The 15,600-nt window shown below is 34.0% G+C and overlaps 1 protein-coding gene across 2 annotated transcripts in view; it reads right to left on the reverse strand.

Annotated features, from left to right (window-relative positions):
* Positions 1–10,418, reverse strand: part of ACVR2A (activin A receptor type 2A) — a 33,674-nt gene extending 23,256 nt beyond the window's left edge. For both annotated transcript variants that reach the window (XM_063318387.1, XM_063318386.1), the window contains exons 1-2: positions 10,309–10,418; positions 7,957–8,111 (exon numbers count right to left, since the gene is read on the reverse strand). In XM_063318387.1, coding sequence (XP_063174457.1) covers positions 7,957–8,111; positions 10,309–10,357 — 204 coding nt within the window. In that variant the 5' untranslated portion in view covers positions 10,358–10,418. The remainder of the gene's footprint in view (positions 1–7,956; positions 8,112–10,308) is intronic.
* Positions 10,419–15,600: the final 5,182 nt, after the last annotated feature.

The raw sequence follows: 15,600 nt of genomic DNA on the forward strand, positions 1-15,600 counted from the left end.
TCAAAGAAAATATGTACTGGACTGATCCTCTTTTGACAATAAAAGACTTATCAATAGTGTTTATATGATACACCTGTAACTTACTTATTTGAACATTAAAATTTTTGTAACCAAATGCTCAAAATAGTACTGAAGCTTTCAAAAAATGACTTCTATAAGCATAATGCAATTATTGTAGAAAGCTCAGGGAAATGTAGTAATTTAGTTATTAAGCTATTGGTTTTATACTATCAAGTTTTAACTTTCCCAAAGTAACGTGTGCATAAAGTATAAGTTGCTACATTACACAAGAGGGCAGTATTGCATCATCTAACCTACAAACTTTAAGCACAATTATGAAGCAAAACACAACTACCCTCATCCTAACATTATTTCATTTAACTATTAAACTTGCTAAACATAATTTGCTTTTCATTAATACTTTTTTTGGTAGTTAATTAACACTAGAAATACCACCCTTCTCTTTGATTTGCTATCTCCATCTGGAAATAACAGTATATAAGTTAACATTTAATTAATTTTTATTTTAACACTCATGAAACACCTCAAATTTTTTATTTTTTAAAAGTGAAGAAAGGCAAACCTTATTAAAAGTAACCAGAATACGCAACATGTAATTACCAATAAATTGTACTGGTTTATACAGCATTTTCTTCAAAGTTCACTAAAAAACAACTGTAGCAAAAAGAAAACCGGTGTTTGTGTGTGGGGAACAAAGCTTTCTATCACTAACATTCATACCAATCTCTGATAGAACTCTACCTTCACACCCTCTACCTGAATTCTAGGTGTAGTTCTTTCCCAGATAAAAACTACTCAGGCAGGTAGTTATGCTGCTTCCACCTTTTCTAGAATAGGCCCTCATTCACCAGGAATCTGGATGGGGCTGAACAGAAAATTCCCCTTCCCTTCCTTTTAAATAAACGGCTCCAGATTTCCCCTTTCAGCCCAAGAAGTTAGTCATCAAGAAAAGATGTTGGATTTTTATTTTAATAAAAGCAATTAAGTAGGTATTTGAGAGAATAGTTTAAATACAAGTTGCACAAGGCTGAGATCCGTGCTTACAATCCAGTGCTCAGTAATCTGCAAACACAAAGCAAGCAAAAACATAGGCAACTGGAGCAGATACAAAATTACCCCCAAATCATGTGTACATCAGTGAGCAGAAATTAAGGTATAAGGTGGTATGAGGAAAATCATCCCTCATGTGATAAACATTCCCTGTCAACCTTACTAGTTTCCATTTCTCCCAAGGGTTTTTAGATTTGGGCAATCTCAATCCCAGTCTCAAAATCTCTTTTCTTCTGGTACTTTCTTCCTGCATGGCCTCCAGCTAAAACTCTGTAAGAACAACAACAACAAAAAATCCTGATATTCTCTTCCTCTGAATCTCCTCCTTCCAAATAAGAGAATATTTAAAGGTCCAACCAGCTAGCCAGCAGGTCACTTAGAATGAGGAGTTCCCTTAATCCATTACATCAACAGATTGTACAAAATCAGCAATCTTCATTTTTATAAAGGTACAGATTCTCTGACAAGGAAAAATATACAAAATGAGAGAAAGAAAGCCTCCTTCCACTTCACAAGTGCAAACATCTAGATGAAGATAAGTCAATGTTTTTTCTAATGGTTTATATTGGTAATGGGACCATGAAAATAACAAAAAGATGACAAAGCTTTTTAAAAAATCCAGAAAAAGAGGGAGAAGAATCAAGAACAGAATAACTGAAACAATGTTGCCCATATAATAAACTGTCCTGATAGCAAAGCCTGGGCAAATTCTTCAGAAAAGGAATTTGGCCACGTACTGGACTGCATAGAAAAGCCTTATATTTGAATCATTTGTGGCCACATCTTTTTCCAGGTTTGTATGGCTGCTTTGGAAGCTACACTCAAGCTTTATTCACATATGCATGCCAGTTTGCAAAGTGAAATAGTTACACAGGCATACAAATTGAGCAGGAGCAGTTTCTGACGCAATGCACAATACTAAAAAAAGGTGCACCTGCTTTAATAATCTGAAGAGAGGTGTTTGCTACATGTTCCCACTCATTCCTAAGCTTCTCTTTCAAAGGATTTCCATATACCTGTATATTGTACAATAAACAATAAAAAAGCACCTATCAGCCCGCCATATAACTTCTCATTCAAAGTGAACAGAAATTATTTCCAGTGCTTATCTAATTCTTGATGTTAGGAATGTCTGACATAAATTACCAAAATTTCAGCTGATTAAAGGATCTGCACTTGTGTGAATATGGCTATCAAAATATGGTGTGCATATAGGTGTAAACTAGTAACTGTGCCAACTATGCCAAACACAAAAGGACGGTCAAGAAGTATTGAATTCATCTAATCTGGCAATAAAAAAGTTGTTAAGCACTGTAATCATTATATTTCTAATCTGGAGGATACTGCTTTTCAATCCATATTTTGCAAACCTTAGTGTGATATTACCATTTTCTGGGGAGCTAACCAGTTTCCATGCAGAGATTTTGAAGTATGTATATGCGGTCTCCTAAATATTGATAATATATTAACCAATACTGCTTGTTTGTGAAGAGGATATAATAATCACAACCAAATTAGACCAAATAAACCAAATATTTATGGAGAATTAAGCTTTACAATAAATTTGTAATAAAACTATATAAACTACTATGTAAGTAATTCTTACAACAATTTGCCTTGCAGATTTATCCGCAGAAAGGATAGGGTTAAGGTTATATTTTAACTAAAATAAGGAAGGCAGAGACTACTTTGCTACTACAAAGTATTCAACATCTAGAACCTTGTTTACAGGAGAAAACAAAATACTGAATCCCTATTTGTATTAAAAATTGTGCTGTCATAAATTAATAGCAATAAAAAATTATGGTTCATTTTTGAGTAATTTATTTCTCACATCATAGAATAATAGTTGAATCACAAATTACCATATATATAAGAACTAGAATTTCAAGGAACTACAGTATTCCTTTGGATTACTTCTGCAGTAAAAAAAAATTGAAAGGTGCATACCTATTCTCTGATACGGTAAAATTATTTAAATTATAACATATTATGTAAGCAGGGCTTTTCTTGTACAGGAAGTTTTTTTCTGCCATTTGCTACACTGTGGTGCTTTAATCCCCCACCCAACTTTCTGATGGGCAAGGAACGAACTTTAAAAGCCACCTGCATGGGAATGGAAAAGCAGTTCTATCATGAAAATGTTCTGCTTACATGGCGTTATTTGGATGAAAGAATTCACAGTACAGGCAATAATATATTTGGGGGAAGCTGCCTGTAGGAGAGAGGGCAATTCATTTAACAAATCTGAGAGTGGGATGATGACAGAAGAGAGAGTTAATGCACAATTTGAGAAACGAGGAAGTGGACTATCTGACAGCATAATATGAGAAAGGCACTTCACAAAAATAAATGGAACTGCTGTATTTTAAATTAATAACACAAAAAATGCCAACTTACTATGTCATTGGGCAAGTGGAAGAAATAAGAATTTTAGAAGGAGGGAGATTTAGATAAACTGAAAATGTCTCAATCTAAAGAATGTCATCCTCAGATGAATTTCAGATAGGCTGATTACAAACAGAACATATACAATAAACAATCAACATTATCATTTTGGTGGGCAAAGCCATGTGTGGATCAGAGTACTGAGTAGGTATAAGGTCCCTTTCCTTTTCATACAGCATGTGCTTGGTACACAGTACAATTCTCTTTCCCTGATCAAAGCATGAAGACTCACAACTTACTTCTCTGCTACAGAAACAACAGGGAGGAGCTTCCTTTCCCAAACATGGCAACAAGGAATACCTTATGACATTAGGATGACTGAAGACTTCTTGTCTAAATGAACCAATTTAATTTTACCATTACCATTTTAATTATAATCATGAACCATTTAATTTGTTTCTACAAATACAAACTAGGAAATAAGCTCAGTCTCATTTAAAGGAACCACTCTCAGAAATAAATCCTAGTTGCTAGCCCATACAGGTTTTAAACTTTTTTCTTATCTGACTAATGGCTGATAAAGACAGACAGCTGCACTTCTCTGTTGGGCACAGAAAAGGGTCTTTCCTTCCTCCAGCAACCAATGGTTCCTATGCTTGAACACATTATTCTTCTTCCATCACGTACAAGAAATGACTAGTATTCTACAGTTGCTTAAATGAAAAGTTGAAGTAAATTGTGCTCAACTGAGACAGAGATTGCACATTGTATTTAAATGGCAGACACTATGAAATGGCGCAAGCAGGCTTTATCAATGTGCAAAAAGCTGAGTCATACAAATCTATTTCCCACTGACAAGTTTTATCCTTCAAATTACATCTGCAGAAACCATCTGATTCATAGAAAGCCACTTAATAAGATAGCTACCTATACAATTATAATCACATACTATGGCAAAGGGAAAGCACACTTTGTGGAGTTTAACTATCTTTTCAAACTAGTAAAAATAGTAATTGATAAACTAATTTTTACTTCCTTCAAAAAAAAATAGGAACCAGGAAAATGAGGAAACGCTCTTACAGTTTTTGTGCACATAAGGAACCAATTTATTAGAGCTGCTCACAGAAACATTTGGATGAAAATTTAAATAAGCAATTTCTCCATTATGCTTTTTGAATGGGTACAGCCTTGAGTCACACTGTAGTCGCTGAGCAACTGCATCACTCAAATTAGTTCATTTTGCAGCAGTTAGTACTGACAGCTATTTAATCACTTCCATGGACCTAAAGAAATCTTCAAAGACTTTGTATTATATTCTGCAGCAAGGTAAATGTGACTAGTATGGATATGGATAGGACTCTTTTGGTAGTGGTTGGCCTGCCCTACCTCCTTTCATTTTTACAAGGCATTTTAATATTATCTACACTGATTTTCCAAGATAGGTGGCAGGACTTGTTTGATCGTGGCTGAACTTGAAAAACTAAGGAAGTTCAGACCTGGTTAATACTTGGGGGGTCAGAAGGAAATCTCAGGACAGAAATATAGAATGGAAAGCAGAAAAAAAAATCCCAGAATAAGACAATGGCAAAGCACTTCTACAATGTAGCCAAGGATATCACGCAGGCATGTCCATGAAGTCAACAGGAGTTAAGCTCCACTCAAATGAGACTTGATTTCACTAGACTGATGTATCAGTTTTACTTAGTGTTTCCTTTTTAAATTGCATTGATCTTTCATTACAAACTACTTTGGAAATTCTTTCTAGAAACAATATAAACATATGGTTATAAATAATTCAAATTATTCTAAATTAATCATCTATTTCAACTTCATAAAAATAAGCCTTTGCTGATTTTCAAGGGGAATCCTTTGAGCTATAGGTTGCTTGTAACATGAAGAAATGTCCTTGCAATCAAATATATGTATGCACTGATTCTATCTCCTGCAAATATGTTGATAATCTGATTTATATTCTACATTTGCAGGTTTATATTAGAAGTTCCTAATCTAGTTAGATCATGATTTTTCTGCTCAAAACTGCCTAACTTTACATCTAGTACAGAAACACTCACAAACCACATTTAAATATAGTAAACATCAGCACCAATATGTAATTATTATATTGTATTTGTAAACTTTTCACATTATACTCTGAATGCACTGAGTTTTTACAGATAGTCATGATTCAAGATATTGATAAAAATGGTAAAGCCACAATTACTATTATGGAATATAAACAGAAGAAATTATGAAGAGGATCTCACATGCTTTGTATGCAGTTTCTTGCAATATTTGTATAATATGACTGCTCATAGCACTTTTCACATAGGATTTGATTCAAATGTTTCATTATATTAAAACGTCTTTGCAGTTGCTGTTGCACACAAATACCTTTCTGTAAAGTCAAGGGAACTCTTGAGCAGTGTGGACCATGACAGTTTGCAATGGATGAAATCAGCTATATATTGACCTTCAACTCTTGTAACATTTGAATCCAACCTTCTGCTTGTAGTTACTTGTCATATTAATCTAACATAAGACTATTCCTTCAAAGGACATGCAACATTTAAATGTTTTAATGTTTCAATTAATGTATAATTTAGTATTTTAAAAGATACAGCAAAACATTTTTAGTTTCCAGAGATACCTTATCAGTATTATAAATATACCTTTATCAAAAATAATGATCAGCAGAGATAGGAAAAAGATTAAGTGCAAAAAAAAATTCAAGGCAATGTGTCTAAATAAATAAATAAATAATATTTCCACTGAGTAAAAACACACTCTCTGGTAGTACTGGGGAAGCTGACTTATAAAACACAGTTTTACCAATACTATCTCCTTCCTTGCCTGAAGTTTCTTTCTTGTGAAAGAAAGGGGATTTAAGACAACTAGGACTCTATCTTCTAATCTATTTAGCTCTGGGAACATCTATTCATATACTGAAGTATATTAGACCATTTAAAATAAATTATAAAAATGTAAAACATAATTATTTAAAAATCTAATCTGGTACAAAATGAGTGATTCAGATTCAAATTATTGTATCAAAGTTTTCATCATCTAAAAGTAACTTATTTTGATCTCATGTCAGTAGAGCAAGCTTATGTCTTAGCCAGCTAGTGCTTTTCTTCAACTGACTTTCTAGGTTTTCACTTTACAGTTTTAAAACAAGTAAAAAAAACAGCATTACATTTTGAGTGAGAATGTTTATGAAGTGTGCATATACATTTCTGTGTAAGTTATGGATATTCATAAAATTCATCATCTTCAAAAATAAGTTTGAACTGTTGTAGTCAATTTCAACAAGGACCATTATTTCTAAATTCTCTAAACAATAGGATCCAGTTCAGAAACTCCAAAAATCAGAACGGAATCTAGCAATATAATTCAAATGCCAAGGGTTTCCTGCACTCATGGTGCAAATGTCTGCCAAAAAAACAGCCTTCAACCATGCAGCTCTACATGCAAGACATCCCTCCAATATCAAGGTACTGACTTACATAGACATCATTGCATGTACAGCATCAGGCATGAAGGCTTTTTGCCTCCTGACATAACATGAGTGATGGTAGGGCGGACTTGCTTTGGTTATTTAGATACCTGAATAAATTAGAATACAACCGAATATTCAAATCCAACTGTTATTTCAAAAAATGATTTTTTCCAAATAATGAGAAAAATAAGTCTTCCTAATTTTAATATGTATACTTTACATCCTGTTACCATATTTAAATAATTTTAAAACATTTAATCTACAAATCATAAAATTCATTCTTGCAACTTCAAAATATGTTCTAATAATATATGGGCATTAACAGTGTTGCAAGATTTTAAAGCTTACATTACAACATTACTGATTGTAACAAGTTTTGAGCTTTTAAAAACCCTAAAAATATAATATTCACCTACTGACATAATCTCAGAGAATAGTTATTTACTCTAAACCACCTTTTGCAAAATGTTTGATACAGGATCCTGACAACCTTTTGAGTAATTGTGGAAGGGGGAAAGAAAACCAATTTCAACTAATTCCTTCCCTTGGCTGCAGACTCTCAGAACACATGCCAACAGTTTTCCCAAAATTTTCAAGAGGTCAAATAGCAGCTGTCAAAAGTAACAGCAAAAAAGATTCACACATCCCATTAGATCCTTGTCACTAATTCAATAATTCAAGTCATAGTGCTTATATATTTAAAAATATACAGCGTATGCCTATACTCAAAATAAGATTTCAATCTACTGTGTTAAAGGTAATGTTATAGCACCATTTTATAACATGGGTGTACTAATTAAGATGGTGCACGAAGACTGGAGAGACCACCCATAGCCACGGAAGCTCACATGACTTTGGGTGAGTTATTATCTCTCAGTTTAATCTATCTCACAGGGCTGTGGTAGCAGAGAGAGAGTCAACACTTGAGAAAGCTAGCAAAAAGGTGGGATATAAATCTAACAAACAAACAAATCTACTTCCATTCAAAATAATCCACTTACTTGGGTTGGTACAAGTACTGGAGGATATGCTAATTTGTGGTGTCTGTACATCCAAAATGAAAAGAGTACAATCACTGCTATTCCCATTATAGGCCCAAGAGAGTAAAGCAAGGTGCTAAACAGAGGTGGTTTAGATGTGACAGGATTGGAAGTAGCTGCAAGGGAAAAACAAGTTTTTTTATAATTCAATATTAAAGCAGAAAATATGAGCAATTCTTAAAAAATTGGGGAAAATTAAGTTATCTATCTACGATGACATATTTAAAGCTTAAACATTTAAATTTTATATTTTCATTTAAGATCCTTTTATTTTGTCTATTTATTATAATTTTTATAAGCTGTTAGATCTTTATTACGGTCACAGACTAATACAATAGTGTTATTCTGTAAGACAAACATAGTCATGCTTAAGATATTAACAACATATAATAAAATATATATTAAAATCAGTTAAAATACACTAATTATCTAACTCTATATGCAAGGTCTAGGGTGTAGCCTATTTTAACTATTTGAGAATATAGAATTTTTCAAGAGTATATTAGATATAAAATATAATAAAATATAAAACATGAAAAACTACATTACGACTATGTTGCATATGTAGATAAAATTATATAAAGTTTACTATTGTATACAAGACAATTACGAAGGATGGCCTCTCTTGATGTGTCGGATCTTCACTGCTGCAGCGCAGAACCTGGCTACCTGCGCCGTAACTGTGGAAATTTCGTCTATAAGCAGCAATTGCATATACTCAGGATCTGTGCATCATGTTTACTAATCAGCAGTGTAATGAATTTAGTGCGGATGTCTTTGTAGAAGGCACAGTGCAGAAGGACATGGTCTGTGGTTTCAACTTCTCCTGAGTCACATGGACAAAGCCTTGCGACCAATGGATTTTTTTTATATTTGCCCTCCAATACTGCAGATGGGAGAGCATGGCAGTGGGCTAAAGAGAAGGCTCTCCGATGGGTGGGAATTTCAAGTTGCTCGAGGTAGCTTGCGGCAGAAACAACATATTTTTTATGCACAGGAGACAGGAAAAGTAGGGCCTTCCCTATGTCTGTTTGCCTCTCTATATCCTTTAACCCTAACCCTAACTCTAGCTTTGTTCGGTTAAAGTCCATCTCTAGAAGAGTAGCTGGAGTGTATCCTAACTTTAAAATATTTGAATTAATGGCCTTCATCTGCGAAGATTGAAAGCTGTCTTGAAAAATAAGAGTTGCTAGGCCCTTAGGATATAGTTCAAACTTTAGCCAGAGGATTACAGAGGCTAGACACACTCTAGACACAACCCTAACCATGCCAGTTTCAAGTCATAAGTGTGCATTTGACACGCAGCTGGGCATCTGAAGTAACACTCTGACAAATTTGGTTTCTACTTTTTCCAGTGGTGTAAAACATGAGGGGGAAGGTCCTACTAAAGTCCTGTAAAGAAGTTGGGCTAATGACTTGGCCCAAAAGAGTTTAAGTGCTGCTGGAACATAAAATCCCCCCTTATATTGGAAGAATGTTAGAATGGTGTTGGCCTATTGTTGTCCAATGGCTGCGGCATACTCGCAGTGAGCTTTCCTCAAACCTGTAGCGTGAATAACTATACCTAGGTACTTAAAGCTGGACACTTGCTCTATTTTGTGTTCACGGATGTTCCATGCATTACGTTTCGGTCTTTTTGCGAAAGCCATTGTCTTGGTTTTCTGGTAGCTTATTTCCAGCTTCTCGCTGTCACAATAGAGAGCCAAAGATTTCAGAGCTCTTTTAAGTCCTATGCGAGTTCTGGATAGAACTACAGCACCATCTGCGTAGAGTAGCATTGCAATTCTGTGATCTCCTAATTTGGGAGGATGAATTCTGGCTTATTTAAGCAGTTCACCAAATTATTGATATAAAGGTTGAAGAGTAGTGGGGCCAAAATACAGCCCTGTTTTACCCCCTTTTGGACTTTTATCGGCTTCGAGAGGGCCCCTTGCCCCTTGCGCCTAATCTTAAGGGTTGTATTAGTATGTAGGGTTATTATAATTTAATCATAGATTATCTTTATTTGATGCAACCATATAGATTATTGTTGGGAGAAAAGAGAGATACATACGGTTAAAATTCAACAAGACTTTTTCCCATCTAATTCAACTAAGGTTTAGTATTGTGTCTAACAGGGCTACTGCGTCCAGGTCCCTTCCTGTGCTTCCTCATATATGGTGATTATCATCCAATGAGAATAATAGAAAAAGATTTGTTATCTACAAGCATGTTATTTATATATACATATACATTATGATATAATGATTTAATATAGGTTTTAAAATCTAAACAAATTTTTCTGCAAGACTCTAGAAAAAGTATATCACATACGTTGTGTGACTTCCATCTCTGGAAAGTAGAAAAAATGTTCATTGCACATGTTGCCCTCACAGCAGCAGAAAAATACTTCAGGGCTATCTTTCCTTTCTATACAGTCAGTTCTGAAAGAGATTAAAATCAATTAAATATTAAAATGTTACAACTATATTAAGAAACTCCAGCAAAATTGCTAGCAATAAGGTAATACAAACTTTAAAAGGTTGACATTCTGGTATCTACATATGAATATCCTAGTAATTATCATTTTGTGCAAAAGTGCATCAACTTTCATTTGGCTTCCATAATGAAAGGGAATAATACAGAACGTGCAACACAAAAAGCAGCACAAGTCACTCACACTGCATCAAGAGAGTAGTTAAGTGATACCAGTAGACATCAGACTGTCTGTTGCTTCTTTTAAAATGGTTGCTAATCATGCTGTGCATACTGTTGTGGGGCATCTCTTAAAATAACGGTACAAGTCTTCTAAGTATCTGAGGTGTGACCTTCTTGCTTTTTTTGCTTAGAGAAATGGTATGCAGGAAATTGATAGGTAAAACATAGAAAGGACTGATGTTTCAGCTCACTCCCAATTTAAATTATGAATCCAAACAGCATTTTAGCCTAATTTTAATACTGCATTAGCTGCAATTAATGCAGTTTATGCAATTAGCTCAGTTATGCAGAGCCTGTCTCACCAGTCAGATCTGTGGATCTGAAAAGAGTTTGTCTCATGCCACATCAGGCCATCACTAGTCTGTTTCAATTTGATTACCAAATCAGAAGCAGGTTTGGAAAAATGGACCTTTTACCCTATCTTTATTGTGGAAAAAAGCAAACACTTGCGCATCCTCCAAAATGGCATCAGCTATTATCTATCAGCAAAGCCTCACCAAAATTCACATAAAACAAACTAGCCAATCTCTACACAGAAGAATAAACAAACAAATCTGGCATCAAAATAGAAATACCTAAAAATCAATGTGGCAATATCCCCAAACAGTGGAAAATCATTCTGTCATTGACCTTCAGGTGATTCTACCTGAGAAAAGGAACTGTTTTGAATTTTACTCTGTAAATTTTGTGTAATAGCCTATTCTTAAACACTTAATCAAATGCATGGAATTTTTTTTAAAAAAAGAACAGATTAAACATTAGTTTACACGACAGGAAATATGAAAATAGTAGTGTTTGCTTGCCTGTCATAACAGTTAATATCATCCAACCAGCAACCCTTTTTCACAATTTCAATAGATCCGGAAATATTCTTCCATGTTGCAAAGCAGTGTCGTCTTTTATCTTTTTCACCATAGCATGGTTCAATGCCACTATGATTTGTCTTATCATTTTCCCAATTAGCATTGTAGAAGATGCACTCCTGTGTTTCTGATCTGCCTAGTATGGCACCTGCAAGGGATTAGAGTTTTGAAGAATTAAAATTCTGGACAATTTTGGAAAAAATTAAATACTGAGAACAAAGCTGTATTTAAAAAGTCTTGTAAAGTTTACTACGTAAGTATTGTTATATTTGCATTTCAATTTGGCATGCATTCCAAACATTTTTTTCTTAAGGTACAACAATAATTGCTTTTATTTACTGGTTTTGATTTAGCAATGCAATCTTTTGGGTGTCAAAACTAATTGTTTTCTAGTATTCAGAGCAAATATATCTGTAATAGTTTCCCTCTTAAGAAACAAACAAAACACAATGCTATCTCTAAAATTACTTGTCACTTGCCAACCTAGTAAAATCTCTTTGCTATAAAGGATGTTATTAAATGTTGATGGAAGAATATGGTGTTATACAGAAATATCACCTGTTATGTATGATACTGAAGGGTTCTAATAATTTCTTATGCCATGTAAAACAGAAAAGAAAATGTATGCTATATTTCTTGTCCTCTGAAATTCTAGCATAAAATCAATGAATGTCTGTATTTGCGGGCATAAGCTTAAAATGGTTGGCAGCTCTTTAATACTAAATCAAAACTATGACATTATGTCCAAAAACCTGTATTGAATCATTCTATGCTTCTCTTCTATGTGTCTTTACATTTTTCATTAAAGCATATCTCCCTATGGCTATCTTAGGATCCAAACCTATCTCAGATGCTGCAGTTAAGTTCCTAGTCATCAATCTTCTTTCATTTCAGCCAGCCAAAAGTGACAAACAACCAATTTCTCCTTACATACATGGATGACTTTTTTTATATAAAACTTTATTATTTTCAAGATATAATTAAGATACAAACAAAAGAGAATATAGAACAGATAGAAAACAGAACTAAAGAAAAAAGAACGAACTATAAAAGTGTCAGTAGAAAGAAAACAGAAAGGGAAAGTGACTTCTGTCTTTCTCTGATACAGATATAAATAAATTTACAAGTCTAATCTCTTACAGTTAGTTAACTTATCTTAACATTATTTCTAGTAGAGCAAACCATTTAATCTCCAAAATCCAAAATCAAACCATCATTTTTTTCTATTACAAGCAAGTAGTCCAAAAGTGGTTGCCAAGTTGATATAAATGCAGAAACAGAATGATCTCTTATTAAAGCTGTTCATACATGGATGACTTCAAGAGTCCTAAAAATACTGACAGTCAAGTTATCTGAATTCATATTTGCATTTGAGATTCATTTAAGCATGTCTGACTAGACTTCATACTTCTAACACGAAACATCATTAGCACACTGTATTTTATACTCAGATAGAATTACTGCAGGCATACCCTTATTCTGCCAGAGAAAGGAAAAGGAGTAGTAGAGAGGAGGAGGAAGCAAAGATAGGACAAAAATTAAGCAGGAGCAAGTGATCTGGTTTTTTTTTAATAAAACCCACAGAATGCAGAAATAGGTCTGCTGCAAATGAGAATAGGAAATGCAGAGGAAGTAAAAAAGAAATAGCAATTTTATTGGGATAATCTAATTAATTGATACAATCTATAAGTTACTACAAGAGCAGAGGTTCTAATTTCAAATCCTAAATATAAATTTAAAAAAAATTATTACAGTTCTTATATTTGAAGACTCAAATACCCTAATTTTTGCAAGTAAGCAAAAGTACTTTATAAACTGAATTTCTGAAAACTGTAGTGTGCACCTATTTCAGCGGAACCTAGCCATATCAAGAGTCATTTAGACTTTTTTTTGTATGTACTTTTAGACTGCTGCCATTGTCTCCAAATTTTTTTATTATTTTAGTACAACCCTTTCCAAAGTAAACCAAAAATGGAAAAATAGACTAACACAGTCTGTTGCTTTGTGTTATTCACTGGATTTTGAAGTACCCACCTCCATATGGCTTAACAATTTTTAAATAGATGTTTTTGAAAAAGGAACATGACCACCCAGACAAAAACACAAAAATAACATAAAAACAAACAAACACAAACCAAAAAGCCAAATGCTCCACAAAAACCCTAACCCCAGGCCCAAGAACAGAGCCAGGTCTTAACAAAATAAATATAAATATAAAATCCAAGTGGCCATAAAAGATCTAATTCAGTGAGGAGAGCAATAAGATGCCAGCCACCCCCAAGAATAACTACGCCCCTTCCCACCCCAAGCAAGAAAGCAGAGCCAAGTCTTCAGGTTCTTCCGGAAGGCCAGGAGTCAAGGGGCCTGCCTCTCCTCCAGGGGCAGAGTGTTCCAGAGGGCAGGAGCCACTGCAGAGAAGGCCCACCTCCTAGACCGCACCAAATGAAATTCTCTTACTGACAGGGTCCATAACATGCCCTCTCTGCATGATCAGGTGGGATGGGTCGATGTCATGGGGATGAGACACTCCCTCAGGTAACCTGGACTTAAGCCTACAGGCTTTAAAGGTCATAACTTAGGGTCCAGATAAATTTGAAATAAGTTTTTGGAATTATAAAGAATCCTTCCTGTGGGAAAATGCTTTTGTTCTGAATTCTTTAAAAAAAAAAAAGACTTCAAAAATTGGACACTAGAGGGAACTAGAAGGAATTAAAGATTATAATCAAAGGAGAACACTCAAACTCAACTCATTAATTATAGAATGAAGCAAAATATTTTAACATTGGACATATTGAAGGATATTTTTGATCAATTGACCCAGAAGTTAATTTTAAGAGTGTCTGCCTTTATAGACGGATGGTTTTTTAAAAGATGTTACGGAAGAGGAACAAGTTTTACCTGAGAAGATTGATACTGATTTGAAAGTGGATTTTAAAATGGCAGGGTACAAGAGTGACATGGAAAATTATGTTACACTGGACATACAAAGGAAACTGGCTGATGTCTTAATAATTAAAAGGGATATACAAATAACAAATGAAGACAGTGACCTGGATAATTTCCTATTTTGGATTTACAAAAGAAGCTTGTTAAGGCTTTGAAGAATTTTGTGAGAAGGGACAAAGGAAAAAATTAAAAGTTCTAGGACATTATTTGAAGGGACTAAAGATCAAGATTATTAGAAGTAAAAGGAAGTATTGTAAACACGGTTTATTTGATCAAGTTTAAAATAGGTATGTTATCTCTGGTAACCCTTAATGGACTTTTGCTGACATGAGGACTGAAATGACGAGTGTTTATGGCTTTATTTATAGATAAGAGATGGGACATGGGAAGAAGAGATCATTTGTTGTATTTTAAGGGAGTGATAACATACTAAAATTGTTTATACTTGTGATGAAAGGGGAGACCATTTCTTTATATAGTTCTCTTTACTACATTCTTATTTTTTCTTTTTTCCTCTTTTTTCCTTTCTTTTCTGCACCTCTTTTTTTCTTTTTCTTTTTAGTTTGTATTAGTTTTTATTTTTGTAATTGTAATCTTTAATAAAATTACTATACAAAAAAGAATAATAGACAGAAAAAGAATATAAACACAAAAATCCTTTTTAATTCTCAGTTTTGATGTTTGTCATCCTCTGGTTACCAAGTCCAGATAAAATCAGTCCTGGAGATGTAGGCCTAATAACTAACTTAAACTGTCTGTCTGTCAGAAGTCTTGCTCCAAACGAGCCCCCCTCCCACTACTGATTAAAAGTAGGTATTCAATTTAATTAATTTTCAGAGGACCAGCAGCAAGGTGGATGGACCCAGTTATAATGGTGATGAATGCACCATTGAAGGACCCGAAGGACCATGTTAGAACAGATCGTCATGGAGAAAAAATTATCTATGTGATCGCTAAGAGCTGCCTTGATGGCAAATAATCTATATATAAACAATTCTCTTGATGGCAAATAATCTATCTATAAACAATTCTCATACAAAATATTGAAGACATGTAAACACACATGTAAATCCAGGAAAATATACATGTCGTCCTCTTT

The sequence above is a fragment of the Candoia aspera genome, chromosome 1 (assembly GCF_035149785.1).
Source record: "Candoia aspera isolate rCanAsp1 chromosome 1, rCanAsp1.hap2, whole genome shotgun sequence".
NCBI classification, from domain to species: domain Eukaryota; kingdom Metazoa; phylum Chordata; class Lepidosauria; order Squamata; family Boidae; genus Candoia; species Candoia aspera.